This window comes from Prionailurus bengalensis, chromosome C1 (assembly GCF_016509475.1).
Source record: "Prionailurus bengalensis isolate Pbe53 chromosome C1, Fcat_Pben_1.1_paternal_pri, whole genome shotgun sequence".
NCBI classification, from domain to species: domain Eukaryota; kingdom Metazoa; phylum Chordata; class Mammalia; order Carnivora; family Felidae; genus Prionailurus; species Prionailurus bengalensis.
In genome coordinates this window covers 164,204,880-164,219,403 of record NC_057345.1, presented here as the reverse complement: position 1 = coordinate 164,219,403, position 14,524 = coordinate 164,204,880, and the positions used below count along the sequence as shown (strand labels likewise).

The 14,524-nt window shown below is 33.3% G+C and overlaps 1 protein-coding gene across 8 annotated transcripts in view; it reads left to right on the top strand.

Moving 5' to 3' along the window:
• Positions 1 to 14,524, top strand: part of ATF2 (activating transcription factor 2) — an 81,282-nt gene that overhangs the window by 29,016 nt on the left and 37,742 nt on the right. For 7 of the 8 annotated variants that reach the window (XM_043577095.1, XM_043577096.1, XM_043577099.1 and 4 more), the window contains 5 exons: positions 724 to 798; positions 2,637 to 2,706; positions 8,517 to 8,613; positions 11,670 to 11,788; positions 11,932 to 12,060. In XM_043577095.1, coding sequence (XP_043433030.1) covers positions 767 to 798; positions 2,637 to 2,706; positions 8,517 to 8,613; positions 11,670 to 11,788; positions 11,932 to 12,060 — 447 coding nt within the window. In that variant the 5' untranslated portion in view covers positions 724 to 766. The remainder of the gene's footprint in view (positions 1 to 723; positions 799 to 2,636; positions 2,707 to 8,516; positions 8,614 to 11,669; positions 11,789 to 11,931; positions 12,061 to 14,524) is intronic. The other variant, XM_043577102.1, reaches the window with a different exon arrangement.

Here is a 14,524-nt window from a genome sequence, read left to right as displayed (position 1 = left end):
CACAGTTTGTGAGTTTGAGCCTCACATCGGGCTCTGTGCTGACAGCTCAGAGCCTGGAGCCTGCTTCGCATTCTGTGTCTCCCTCTCTCTCTGCCCCTCCCCCGCTCACACTCTGTTTCTGTTCTCTCAAAAATAAATAAATGTTAAAAAAAAATTTTTTTAATAAAAGAAAATGGGCCACTGACCTGGATAGTTCCAGCATGTTGTACTTGTTCTCAAACTAATATCAAATAAATAAGTTATAAAGTTGTGAAACAGAGAGATGCTTATATAGATCAACGATATTATGGGACAAAGAGATTTTGGTGAATTAGGCTGAGAACTTGATCACCTCTGACTATATTTTAAGAAGTTAAAAACTTTCCAAATAGATATTCTGAAATGCTAGATCTCCTCTTTCTCATCAGACTCCCAAAACCAGAATTTTTACTCTTTTAATAGCTTCCTTTCAACTATAGCCCTAAGAGCTGAATTAAATGTTTTTTCTCCTTTTATCCTCTGTGGTGGAGTTGGATATATAGATCCTATGTTTGAGGCATTTATATGGGTATTCATATTGTAGGAGCACTACTCTTACCTATTATAAAGATTCTTAATAGTGACAGACAGGCTTTGGGGTGACAGTATTACAAAGTAATAATTATTCAAATATTTCAATATTTCAATATTATTCAAATGTTTCAAAACTATTTTTAACAGTGTGAAAACTATTTTGTTTTTCAGTATCCTTGCCATGAAAAAGAGGACGTGATAAGTTGTTCAACTTATGAAATTCAAGTTACATGTGAATTCTGCCAGGTATGTATGCAGTATTTGGGGTTTTTAGCCATTTTCATATTTTAGGTTATAAAAATTTTCATAGTTATTTCTAGGTAAATATTTCAATATTTTTTTCTATTAAAAGAAAACACTTACCGGTATATCAGTTTAGCTGATACTCCTGTTGTGTTTTTAAAGTATCAAATGGAGCATTAAAATACATATAACTATGACAAACATAAACATATTTTAGGGTTTGATTTCTACAGTGTCAGATAATACTAGTCCCAGGAGATGTTACATAAAAAAGGATTTCAAATAGCAAATGAATGTGGCAAAAATGCCATATTCTAGGTGCTCCTTTAGTCATTTCACTTGAATATATTAAAGGCTTTAAAAGTCCTAAAGAAAAAAAGTCCTAAAAAAAAAAAAAAAAGTCCTCCAGCATTTCCCAAATTTGTTTGATTACATACCTTGTTTCTATAGTAGCTGCTGTCATCCCTGTTGAATATGCTTTGGGAAACATTACTCTGAAGGCTTAACAAGCTAATGTTGAAAAAAGAACAACGTTACTGAATTTTTAGCTGAGTCAAACACCGTTATATGTAATTTTTTAAAAAAATTTTTAATGTTTCTTTATTTTTGAGACAGAAGGAGACAGAGCATGAGTGGGGGAGGGGCAGAGAGAGAGGGAGACACAGAATGCGAAGCAGGCTCCAGACTCTGAGCTGTCAGTACAGAGCCCGATGCGGGGCTCAAACCCACGAACCATGAGTTCATGACCTGAGCTGAAGTCAGACGCTTAACCAACTGAGCCACGCAGGTGCCCCAGTTATATGTAATTTTTAGAAAGAAAGCCAAAACAATGAAAACCTACAAGTTGATAGGAGTGATTGGGAACTTTAAGTCTAAATCAAAAATAGGAAAATAATCTTGACTCAAAAAAATTTTTTAGTTATTTTGTTCAAATCAGTATCCAAAAGAGGATTTACATGTAGTTAGTATTTAGGGGATTTATTAAATCTCCTTTAATTTATAACAGTTCCTGTCTACCTCCTCTCTTCTTGTGTACTCCATGATATTTATTTGTTGAAGTGACTAGGGCTTTGTCCTATAGAATTTGGCTGACTGCTTCCAGATTGTTTTCACAGGTTTTTCTACCTCCTATATTTCCTGTAGCTGGATCTAGAGATGCTCAGTTAGATTCAGGTTTGACACCGCGTTCCACCCCCCCACCCCCCCACCACCAACACACACACACCCTGCCTCCCTGGACTACTTTCTTGTGCATAATATCTGATTGTCCCATTCTTAGTGATGTTAAGGTTGACCTGTTTCCCATCACCTTTTTTGCTAATGGTTTCATCAGACATTGGTGACCTGGTCTAGATCCATAGTGATGATTTTCTAATTGTTTCATTCATTCTTCACTTAAACTGTTGAACAGGAAAAATTTAGCCTGACAGACCCAGGTTCCTGACCTTTTCCTTTTGTAGTGTAAAATCTGCATGCTGCATGTATTTGTCTACTCATTATAAGAAAATGGAAGGGGGGGCACCTGGGTGGCTCAGTCGGTTAAGTGTCCCCGACCCTTGAATTTGGCTCATGTCATGATGACAGCAGAGACTACTTGGGATTCCCTCTCTCCTCTGCAGCTCCCTTGCTGCTCTTTCTGTCTCTCAAAAATAAAGAAACTTTAAAAAAAAAAATTGAAGATGAAAGGGAAATAGGGCTAAAATATCAGTAAAAATGTTTAGTTCACATTGAAGTAGAAAAGGTAATAAGCTTAGTGAAAATCATATAATACTACATTTTAAATTATTCTTTAAAAATCTGTACTGTAAAATGTTAAGTCATCTCTTAATGTTTTATTATAGGCAATACAAGGACCTGTGGAATATGAGTGATGACAAACCCTTTCTATGCACTGCCCCTGGATGTGGCCAGGTAATATATAAATTACTTTAAATCATTTTGTATAGTCACATTTATTAAAACACTGATGACAGTTTTTGTTGTCATGAAAAGGATTCTCCTGCAATTTTTTGTAAAATTTTGGAGTTCGAATAAAAATAACCTAGAAAATTTTTGAGAAGAAATTCTTCATTTTTCTGAATAGAATATTTGAATTTTGAAATACACAATCTAATATGGGGAAAAAAAGTTAAAATTCCTGTAATGGAAAGGTGGATACCTAGATGAAATCCAGGGCTTAAAAGTATTTTCGTTTGACCATTATTGGTTAAAAATCATTGTAATTTGCTTAATGGGAAATGAAATATACATTATCTTGCTTGAAAATTATTTTACTTGCTGAACTCATAAAATTCTTACCTCTGACAATATCACTAATGCATTAATGTTCTTAATGTACTTAAGTCTAACATTTTCACTACAGAGCATGTGTGAAAGTATTTTCAGAAAAATCAGCATTGTTTCAAAAAATAATATTTCAGTGTTTTTAACAGGCTATTACATTATTAATCTATTGCTATTATGATAATTCTAACTTTATAGACACCAGTAAAAGGATAAATTTAATGTGTAGTCAAATTACAGAGTACTTAACGATACAAACTGTAGATCATAAATAAGCATTTGTGTTTCATTGGTTGTTATTTGTTTTCTTTAGTTGACATTTTAAATTGCATAATTTGACATACAATAAACTGCACATACTTATAATGTACAATTTCATGTTTTAACATGTATATGGTCATAAGACCATCACCATATTTAAGATAGTGAACACACTCATCACACCAAAAGTTTCTTCATGCCCATTTGTGATCCCTCCGTTTGTTATCCCTCCTACCATTGTAAGCCACTATTCTGCCTTATATCCCTATAGATTAGTTGGCATTTTCTAGAATTTTATATAGAGTCATACAGTCTGTACTTTTATCTGGCACCTTTTGTTCCACGTAATTAATTTGCGATTTCCCATGTTATGTAATCAATAAATTCTTTTTCATTGATGAGTAATATTTCATTATTAAATGTGGACATTTGGCTTATTTCCAGTTTTCAGTTATTACAGATAAAACTGGTGTAAATATTTGTGTACAAGTCTTTTGTATGGATGAATGCTTTCTTTTCTCTTGGGTAAATGCATAGGAATGTAGTGGTGGGATCATATGATAGATATGTATTTACTTTTTTAAGAAATTGCCAAACTGTCTTCCAAAAATGGATGCACCACTTTACATTCTTACCAAGAGTGTATAAGAGGTCTGGTTGTGCCATATCTTTGCCAACATTTGGTGTTGTGTTGGTCTTCTCATTTTAGCCATTTTTATTGTATATCCTATAGTTTTAATTTGCATTTCTTTGATGAAAAGATGAGCACTTATTCGTGTGCTTGTTGGACGGTTGCCATCCTGGATACCAGTCCATTGTCAAATAGTTTCTCTACTAAGTCTGGTTGGCATCTTAATTTTCATGATAAAAGCTTTTGAACAAGTCTTTCTAATTTTAGTGAAGTCTAATGTGTTAACTTTTTCTCTTCTATGGTTGTGGCTTTCTAAGAAATCTTGTCTAAAAAATCTTTGCCTACCTTTAGGTCACAAAGGTATTCTCCTTTATTTTTCTGAAAGCTTGTTTTTTCATTCAGGTCTCTGTTTCATCTTGAACTCGTTTTTGTATATGTATATACTGGTGTGAGGTAGGAATTCAAGCTCACTTTTTTCCATGTGATTTTTCAGCATCATTTGTTGAAAAGATTTTTCTTTCTCTATTAATTTGCTTCAACTCCTTCGTTGAAAATCAAATCACTGTGTAACTGTAGGTCTGTTTCTGAGCAGTCTACTCTGTTCCTTTCATCAGTTTGTCAACTTTTATGCTAGTACCACAATATCTTAATTACTCTAGCTTTATAATAATGCTTCCAGTCAGGAAAGGGAAGTTCACCAATTTAGTTCTTTCTCCTTTTGAAGATTGTTTTGGATAGTCTTTTAATTTTAGTCACTCTGGTGAGGATGTAGTTGTACCTCATTATGATCTTAATTTGCCTGATATCTGATGATGCTGAGCCAGGGTAAAGATAGGAATTACCAGGGTTGGTGCTATTTAGACAGGTTGTGCCTCTCTGATAAGGTGACATTTTAATTAAAACGTGAAAATGTGGGAGCAGACCCTGGAGGAAGAGTTTTTAAACTGAAGGAACAGCAAATATAAAGGTCCTAAGGAGGGAAAGGGTTTGGGTGTGTTTAAAAACAGAAAGGCGACTATTGTGACTGGAGCACGTAGTGACCAACAAGGATAAATAAGGGTAAGAGATGCTGTCAAGTAGAAAAAAAGAGTCCTACTCTATAGGACTCTGTCGACTGTGATCAGGTATTTGGGCTTTATGCACAGAGTGATGAAAAGCCATTACTGAGCTAAGAGTGCAAACGGGGAGTAGACTGACAGCTGTTAGGTGAGAGATAATGGTGTCTTTGTCTACATGCTAATAGTGGAAATATAGAGAAATAGACTGATTTGACATATATTTTGGAGATATATTTGATATTCATTTTTCTATAAATTCAAGAAAGCTATAAATCTACACTTCTCAGAATTTTTTATGACTAGTGTTTCCTAGGAAATTGAAAATTCATATAAAAATTGATTTTAGAAGTACCAATTTGGTGGTGGTAATGTAGTACAAGTTATTTTTTGTCATAAGTATTGATACTGTTCCAAATTTGAAATTTAGCTTTAGTGCACTTGAATTTAAATTTTCAAATAGATTTTAAATTTCTTAAAACATATTTTGTTGATATTGTTATTTTGGAGGGAGACCAGTAGAAATCAGTGCAGAGAATACTAACTGTTCACTGTTGCTATTAAAAATGTTTTTAGGGGCGCCTGGGTGGCTCAGTCAGTTAAGCGTCCGACTTTGGCTCAGGTCATGATCTCGCAGTTTGTGAGTTCAAGCCCTACGTCAGGCTCTGTGCTGACAGCTCAGAGCCTGGAGCTCGCTGCAGATTCTCTGTCTCCTTCTCTCTCTGCCTCTTCCCCACTTGTGCTCTGTCTCGCTCTTGTCTCTCAAAAATAAATTTTAAAAAATGTAAAAAAAAAAAATTAAAAAATGTTTTTATATGCCACTATTATGTATTTCACAGAAAGAGTTGCATTCATTGCATTTGTTTTAAAGTGATGTTCCAACTGAATTTGGTGAAAGAGACAAAGTGAGATAATTTAGTGAAAGATTCATTTAACATGGGAACTCTTCTATTTTATTGGTAATAGCTTTGCTTTTGGTGATGCTTTCATTGAAAATTATCTTCGGTAGAATGTTTATACATTATAAGCTGTTTTGCAAAGGAAATTAAGATTGATTTTATTCAGTCTAAAGTGTCACTTAGAGGTATGTTAATGTGAGTATGTGTGTATAACTTTCTGATGTTGAGTAGATTTCTTCAACTAGTAAAAAAGAAAGATGAGCTAGTGGTCTGATGGTTTTATAACTTAGTTGTACCTATTTAATCTGTTAATAATCTATATCATGGATGTGAATGCATGTATTAAATGCAGAATGACTGACTTCTTAGGAAGTTAGTTCTGGTAAGTGTTCAAGCCTTAGAAACACAGATTTCTCAGATATCAGAGCTTAAATTCCTTATAGAAGCAACTGGTTTACCTCCCTTCCATCTGTCAGGTTACCCTTTTTAACTTTTTAAGAGAGATGGTTATCTTATCCTACTTTTCTTGACTGCCTTTCCATTTTATTCAGCTGTATGCTCAAAGCCTTGTTGTTTAGCAAAATACTGTGTACATGTGTAACAGTTTGCATTGGGGTTGTACTCTGAATTGCCTGGGAGAAAGAAATTATGAATTCAGTATGTTGTTATTACTAGTAGTGTCATAATTTTTCTATAATACTTACTTTCAAAATAAACTTTTTAATTTGGCTCAGACAACGGTTCAAATAGATTTTGCAAAAATTTTAACTTAGCATGTAGTAGCTATTTTATAAGCATTTGTTGAAAAAATAATTTATTTCATTCATATACATAGATATATATTCATCTATCTATAGATATATCTGTCCTTTCCTGGTGACTTCCTTTTGACAAGATGACTGTTGACATTTTTTTTAGGTTTCTAGTTAAAGGTAAATAAATTACCTCAGGTGATAGCTAAGGTTCAACTCCCCTATATCAGGTACCAGTTTCAATGTATTTTATCCATGTACATCAATAATATCTGATCAAAAATCTCTTAATAAATAGCATTTTGGTAAATTTGATCTGTAGATCATATGTGAGACTTCATAAATTCATATTTCTTGTTCTCCCCCTTTTAATATTCACATGATCCTAAATGGTTTTTAGGGTTTTTTTAACTGTTCTTTTTTACTTAGGATTAAATTTGGTGCCATTTTCACATGTTTTGTACAATTTGTGCAATTCTATATGTAGTTGCTCTTTGATTTGGATATTTGTGGTCGAACCAATCCAGGCAGGGGATAGTGGTAGAATGAGTTCCTAGGAGATAACTTTCCATGTTCTTATCTGTTAATTATGACCTCTACCAAAATGCATTTATTCACAAATGTTTAATTATTGCCTTCATGGGAGAAATTACATTGTTAGGTTCTTTGGACATAAAGTGAATCTTGCTTTAAGGTACTTTTAGTGTGGAATGTAATACATGTATATTTAAAATTCTAATGTAAGGTAATTAAATGTGCTAGTAAATTCTACATGTATGTTCATTCTCTAAGAGCAGTTATTCAGCAGTCTATGAAAAGACAGCTACTTCTTCCTCCAAATTTGGGAGTAATTCTTATAATGATAAAGCAATAGTAAGATAGCACTTGAGTGGGAAAGAGCTGGATTATAAAACGAACTGCTTTGTTATATTGATTGCTATTTCTTCACTGAATTACAAGAAGCATTTTTTTTTAATATGGTAACCAGATTTACCATAAAGAACCTGATTTACTTCTTAATTTATTCAGGAGTAATATTTCTACAAGAGAAGGAATCCATTTTGATGGTTTAGGGGAACTGAGTTCAAATATGTATAATTTTAACATTCCCGTTTATAAGGATGTAGAACAGAGAGTTTATATCTCTTAATGTGGCATTTTATAATTATTGTCCTGAAATAAAATATAAGTGCTCCCTATTTTCAGTTATAATTGTTGCTCAATAAGGAGCATCTTCATAAAGGTTGATGTCCAGACATAATTTTATTTTAAAATGAACTAGCTTATTATATTGGTTGCTATTTCTTTGTTGGATTATAACAAAAGCATTCTTTTTTAACGTGGTAACATAAAGAATCTGATTTACTTCTTAATTTGTCCGGGAATAATATTTTTATAAGAGAATTCTCATTTTAAAAGTGGTAAGTAACCTGAAGTCTGGGTCAATACAGTGCTTTCCTCAGAAGTCATTGTACCGTGGAATATATATTTCTACTATGATAAAGCAAAAAAAAAGAAAAAAACAGTAGTGGTCTGTTTTTAGTATCCAAATGAAATTTATATGAAGTTTCTTTGCCTCAGGTTTTATGAGTTTGCCTCAGTCAAATGAGTTTTGTGACTTAGTAATACATCAGTATTGCTTATTCTTGGGTAATGGGTTTCTCTATGATTATATGAAGTCTTCTGTGTTTATCTATACTAACAATAGATTCTTTTATAGTTAACAAACTATTTCATTGTTAATGGTGGTTTTACATGTTGTGGAAATGAATTTCCTTATCATTTTACTTATTTGATCAAATTGAAAATCTTAACTATATTTTAAAACTTTTTGCCACAGCGTTTTACCAACGAGGATCATTTGGCTGTCCATAAACATAAACATGAGATGACACTGAAATTTGGTCCAGCACGTAATGACAGTGTCATTGTGGCTGGTTAGTATATGCTTTTATTAATAGCTTATATACATATTTCACCTGGAATGTGCACAATTTTTGTGTATTCTCTGTAAATAATATAGTCTGGTGATATTCCAATTCATTTACAGTAAATGTTGGCAACATGTATTTTACCCATTACATTTTCATGTTTCCTTCTGACCATTCATTTCACTTTTTTTGTGTGTGGTTTTTCAAATGTAGATTTCAATGTCAGTTTTGTGGAAGTTAATTTAGAACCCCAGGAGCATTTTTATAGCATCTCCAGAATTTACATTTAATTGATAATTGAACTAATGTGATGTTTAGTCAGTGTTTCTTTTAGCTTTTTACACCTGGTTTACAATGCTGTGGGAAGATAGGAAATGATCAAGCTCCTCCTGTTGGAGAGAGATCAATTAGCTGACTTGCTCACTAGAATTTGTTTATATTTCTTTTGGGACTAAAACATCTGTGTTAGTAAAATACTCTCAATAAAGGGGCCTAAATTCAGTATTTGCTTTTCTTGTGTTTTGAGCCTATGAACATACAGCATTACATAAGCAGATGAATATCTTTCACAATATGTGAAAAGAGAAAATTCATGCGTTGTTTTATTGTCCTCTCATGCTGTATTAGCTGCCCCTTTTTTGGTATTTAAATATATATACACACACGTCTATGTGTATGGACACACACATAATACGCATAGTTTTACTGCACTTTCTATATTTTATAAGTATCATGATAAGAAAACAAAGTTTCATATAAAACTTAATATATTTATATAAATTTCAGACCCTTTTGTGTCATAACCACAAAGTCGTAAGTATTCAGAATCACCCCTAAATTATTCTTTTCTAAAGTTTGGGTTATACTGCTTGTAAGTCTGGAATTAACCCTGATATCTGAATATTATGAATATTTTGAAATTAATACCCAGCATAGAAATTGTCATATGCAGTGCTCTGGAGAGATAATGAGGCAGATGGTTTTTCCTGTACTTTCAGTATCATAATTTTTGTACTGAAAAAATTTGAGGTAACAAAAAGTTGGTAATTTGTCAAAAACTAGGAAAAATGAAAGAGAGAATGCTCAGTGTATCTTTAGTTTCGTAAAAGGAAGCAGAGAAGAATGAGCTATACATTTCTTTAAAATGGTATACATCAGATCTAAAGAGCTAGAACCAAAAAAAAGCAGTCAAACAAAGTAACAACAACCTGGACAGTTCACTCTCCTAGGCATGAAGGTCTTTGCTTGTCTGAAACTTCCTGCCCTAGAGCAATGTCTGGAAATTTTCAACTTAAAAATGTTTCGAGATTGGTTTCTAGAAATTTCCTGTTGCTTTACCTTTATTACAGTAGAAAAATAGAACATGTTCAAACACAGCACTTGACCATTTTTTTACTAACATATGTTGAAATAAGTAGTTTAGCATTACTGTATAATGCATGATGTGTGTGGTATATATTTGATGGTCAGTAGCCATAAGCCACTGCATATCATATTTAAACCATTGATGTTTGAACTGTGCCTGTGTTGATGTTTCTTTTCTCAGGCTTCATCATTCCAGTACTCACTAATAATGTATATGCATAAAACATGGTTATTTTTAAGCTCTTTCTCTCCCTTTAACACAAATTAGGAGCCTTCTGTTGAGGTGAGATAGACCTTTTGCATGTGAATAGAAGAGTCAGCTTTATATTCAGTTTACTAATTCAGCTATGATGGACTTAAACTGATATGAGTATTCTGAGCCCTTACTGTAATAGAATTATAGAAGTCTTTTGAGGGTTAGTGGGTACGTATGTTGTAGACTAACAGGTAAAATGATGGCAAGAGAGAGTCTCTTCAGTAATTTAGATAATACTAGTAGTGTTTGAAATAGGCTTACATTATACATAATATGTGTGACATGTAGGTCATTTTAGTGTTAAATATATTTATATGTAGTAAGCATATCAGTACTCTAGATATATGTGGGGCAGAGATGAAGCAATAAGTAATGCCCATTCTGGGGACACAGTATTTAACAAATACATGAATTTTAATCTTACAAAATCTTAAACCAGGATTCATCCTTATACATGTATTTAATTTAGGCTAGATTCCTAATACAACCTGTAAGTTAAAATGCATAGAATGTGAATAGAATTTCAGTGTGCCACCAACTCTGGTCAGTATGAATAAATAGCCTGGAAAATTAGGAGACCAAATAGGCAGAGTCCATAAAAATACTATTTTTTATTCAACATGGACCTTAACTGGCATTTATTCTATAACCAGTATATGTGTTAATGTACATAGCATAAGTACATATTCAAGGATAGTTAAAATATTCCAAGTTGTGAGAAAATAGAGTTGACTATTCCTCTACTGCCTAGAAATTAAGGTAGAACTTTACATAAATATGTAACTCTTAAATAGCCCCTTGTTCCAAACTTGAAAAATGCAGTAAAATAGAAAATTGGCTTTAGCAGATAGTAATAAGGAGGGGGGGTTGGTTATTTTTGTTGTTGTTGTTGTTGTTGTTGTTTTGGTTTGTTTTTGTTTCAGGGCTCTTGTTTTAACCTTCTTTTTGTAGTATTTTGATCTACCTCCTAAAAATTCTGTTTTATCTTAAGCTTGCTTTCGTAATAGATTATGAACACTAGTGGAAGGGCCAGGCTAGAGTGAAGATACATGCTCTAGTCCTAGTTTTTCCCAAACTGCATGTATTTTAAACAATCACAATTTTTTAATAATGTAAAATTTTTAAAATTCTTACTGCCTTAAACAATGATAATAGTTGATCTCTGAGTAGAAGATGCTTGTCACTCTACTCAGAGAGAAGGTCTGGACTAAGGAAGAAGAAGGACTTTTTTCATACTTTTATGGTTCATAAAGTTGGAGGAAATATCTTGAACTGCAACAAAAACTTAACCAAATTTTGTTTGCTTTAAAGGAAGAGGTCTTTCCAAAGAGAATTAACAGCTGATTGAACCAGTCCTGCTAATTTGTTAATTTACTAGCTATATTTTCGGGTCCTGCATGATATTTAAATCTATGTGATTGCTTCTTGACGTTTATTTCAGATCAGACCCCAACACCAACAAGATTCTTGAAAAACTGTGAAGAAGTGGGTTTGTTTAATGAATTGGCAAGTCCATTTGAGAATGAATTCAAGAAAGCCTCAGAAGACGACATTAAAAAAGTATGTTGTTAACCATGAAATTAAAAAAAAGAGTACTTCTAACAGAACAATAATCATAGCTGACACTTCCTGCTTTCTTATTTTAGAAATGCTGATTGGCATTTTGGAATTCCTAACATTTTCTTTTAACGTTTGTATTTTAGATGCCTCTAGATTTATCCCCTCTTGCAACACCCATTATAAGAAGCAAAATTGAGGAGCCCTCTGTTGTAGAAACAACTCACCAAGATAGTCCTTTACCTCACCCAGAATCTACTACCAGTGATGAAAAGGTTAGAAATTTGCATTTTTGGTAGAAATAGAAACTTAGTGTAAAAAAATCACCCCAAGTAAAGTTTAGTATTTGACTTACATAAAATGTTAATGTAATAAGTTGTACATAATTGAGTGTCAGGTTGTAATAGTCTTATATGTAAAAGCCTGTGAATACTCATGGAAATTTCAGGGCAAGAAGATGTCACTTTTGTAAAAAATTGGCTTTTTATTACACAGAAAAATTATAGGGGAGGACAGCAGTCATTTTAAATAAAACTTATTTTTTAAAGGCTACACAAATTTATAAAAACTTAATTTTTCTGGGTTTTGTTATTTTATTCTTTGCTACTTTTTTTTTTTTTAATGTTTATTTTTGAGAGAAAGAGAGTGCAAGCGGAGGAGTTGGGGACATAGGGGGTTGGGACATAGAATCTGGAGCTGCGAGATCATGACCTGAGGTGAAGTAGGACGCTTGACCGACCAAGCCACCCAGGCGCCCCTATTCTTCACTGCTCTTATATAGTGACAGCTTTATCTTTACTACTAAAAATTGCTCGAACCAAGGTTATTTAGGCTTTTTAAGGGCTAAAGCAATACTCATTCTCAGCAATGGGTCTTTGGTACTGCCAACTGAGGTGATGGTGATACTGTCTTAGTACAGGCCTTTTGTAGGCAATTTAGGGCTTATTCCTGGATCTTGAATACCTTGGTAATTTGGGATCCTCTGGGCTATAGTATGGGTTGAGTAACCAGTATTGTGAGTATTTCTTCATTGCTTTTTTTCATAAGCACATCTAATGAACACATGGGGTGCTATGTGTGGCACAGTGAAGAAGCATTGACAGTGTTTCTATGTAGATTATTTTATTCTAAAACCATAAATGGATTAATGGATTACTGTCATGGCAGAGGATGACATGGCTTTGACCTTAGATGTTTTGTGGGGTGTTTTCCTCAGTTCCTAATTATAAAAGTGAGTCTCTTTATAAAAACTTTAAGAATATAGAAAAATATAAGGAAGAAAACCAAAATCTCCTCTTAGCCCATAATTGAGTGATAAGAAATACTAATATTTTGAAACATTTTTTCCTAGATATATGCATGCATTTATACAAATATACAAAATCAACATTAATGAACATTTTCCCACATCATTAGAAAATTTCCAAAATCATAATTTTCTTCATTTTTTGAGAATTTTATTTAAATCCAAGTTAGTTAACATGTAGTGTAATAATGGTTTCAAGAGTAGAATCTTATTGATTCATCACTTACATATAACATGCAGTGTTCATCCCAACAAGTGCCTCCTTAATGCCCATCACCCATAACCCATCCCCCTACCCAGCCACCCCTCCAGCAGCCCTCAGTTTGTTCTCTGTATTTAAGAGTCTCTTATGGTTTGTCTCCCTCTCTGTTTTTATCTTATTTTTGCTTCCCTGTATTCATCTGTTTTGTTTCTTAAATTCCACATATGAGTGAAATCATATGATATTTATCTTTTTCTGACTTACTTTGCTTAGCATAATACATTCTGGTCCCATCCACATTGTTGCAAATAGCAAGATCTCATTCTTTTTGATTGCCGAGTTATATTCTATTGTATAGATATACCACATCTTCTTTATCCATTCATCAGTCAGTGGACATTTGGGCTCTTTCCATAATTTGCCTATTGTTGATAGTGCTGCTATAAACATTGGGGTGCATATGCCCCTTCAGTCAGCATTTTTGTATCCTTTGGATAAATACCTAGTAGTACAATTGCTGGGCCATTATGTAGCTCAATTTTTAATTTTTTGAGGAACCTCCATACTGTTTTCCAGAGCGGCTATACCAGTTACATTCGCACAAAATCATAATTTTTAATGGTTGTACGTTATCATTATCTTAATGTATTTAATTATCTTGTTCTTTTTTGGACATAAAGGTTTCCACATTATCACAGTTACAGGAAATATTATTAACTCTTTGATATGAATATCTTTTTTCCTAAAGATCGTGCCAGTCCCTTCACACTCAACGGTTTTTCCCTGTTCATTGCTGCTTCAGCTTCTTTCAGGAGTAATCCTTGCTACATTCCTCCCTCAGTCATTAGCCTCCTCCTGGGCAGGGCATAGCCATGCCAATTTGTTAAAGTCCATTCTGGGCCCTCTTCACTTTTCTTTCTAGGTGAGATCACCTAGACCATAACTTTAAAAACCATCTACATGCTGATGACTCTCAAACTTCTATCAACCAAGATATCTCCTGGATTTCCATATTCATCTGTCACTCCCGTCTTGACATTTCCTTTTCTATGACTGAAAGACATCTTAAACTTAATACATCTAAATCAGAACTCTTAATTTTTTTTTCCATAATTCTCCCTATCTCAGTAAATTTTCTCTCCATCCCATTGAGTTGCTCAAGTCAAGAATCCTTCATTTCTTCCTTTTCTTCACACCAACACCAATAGCAAATCTTATCAGACTTACTTTC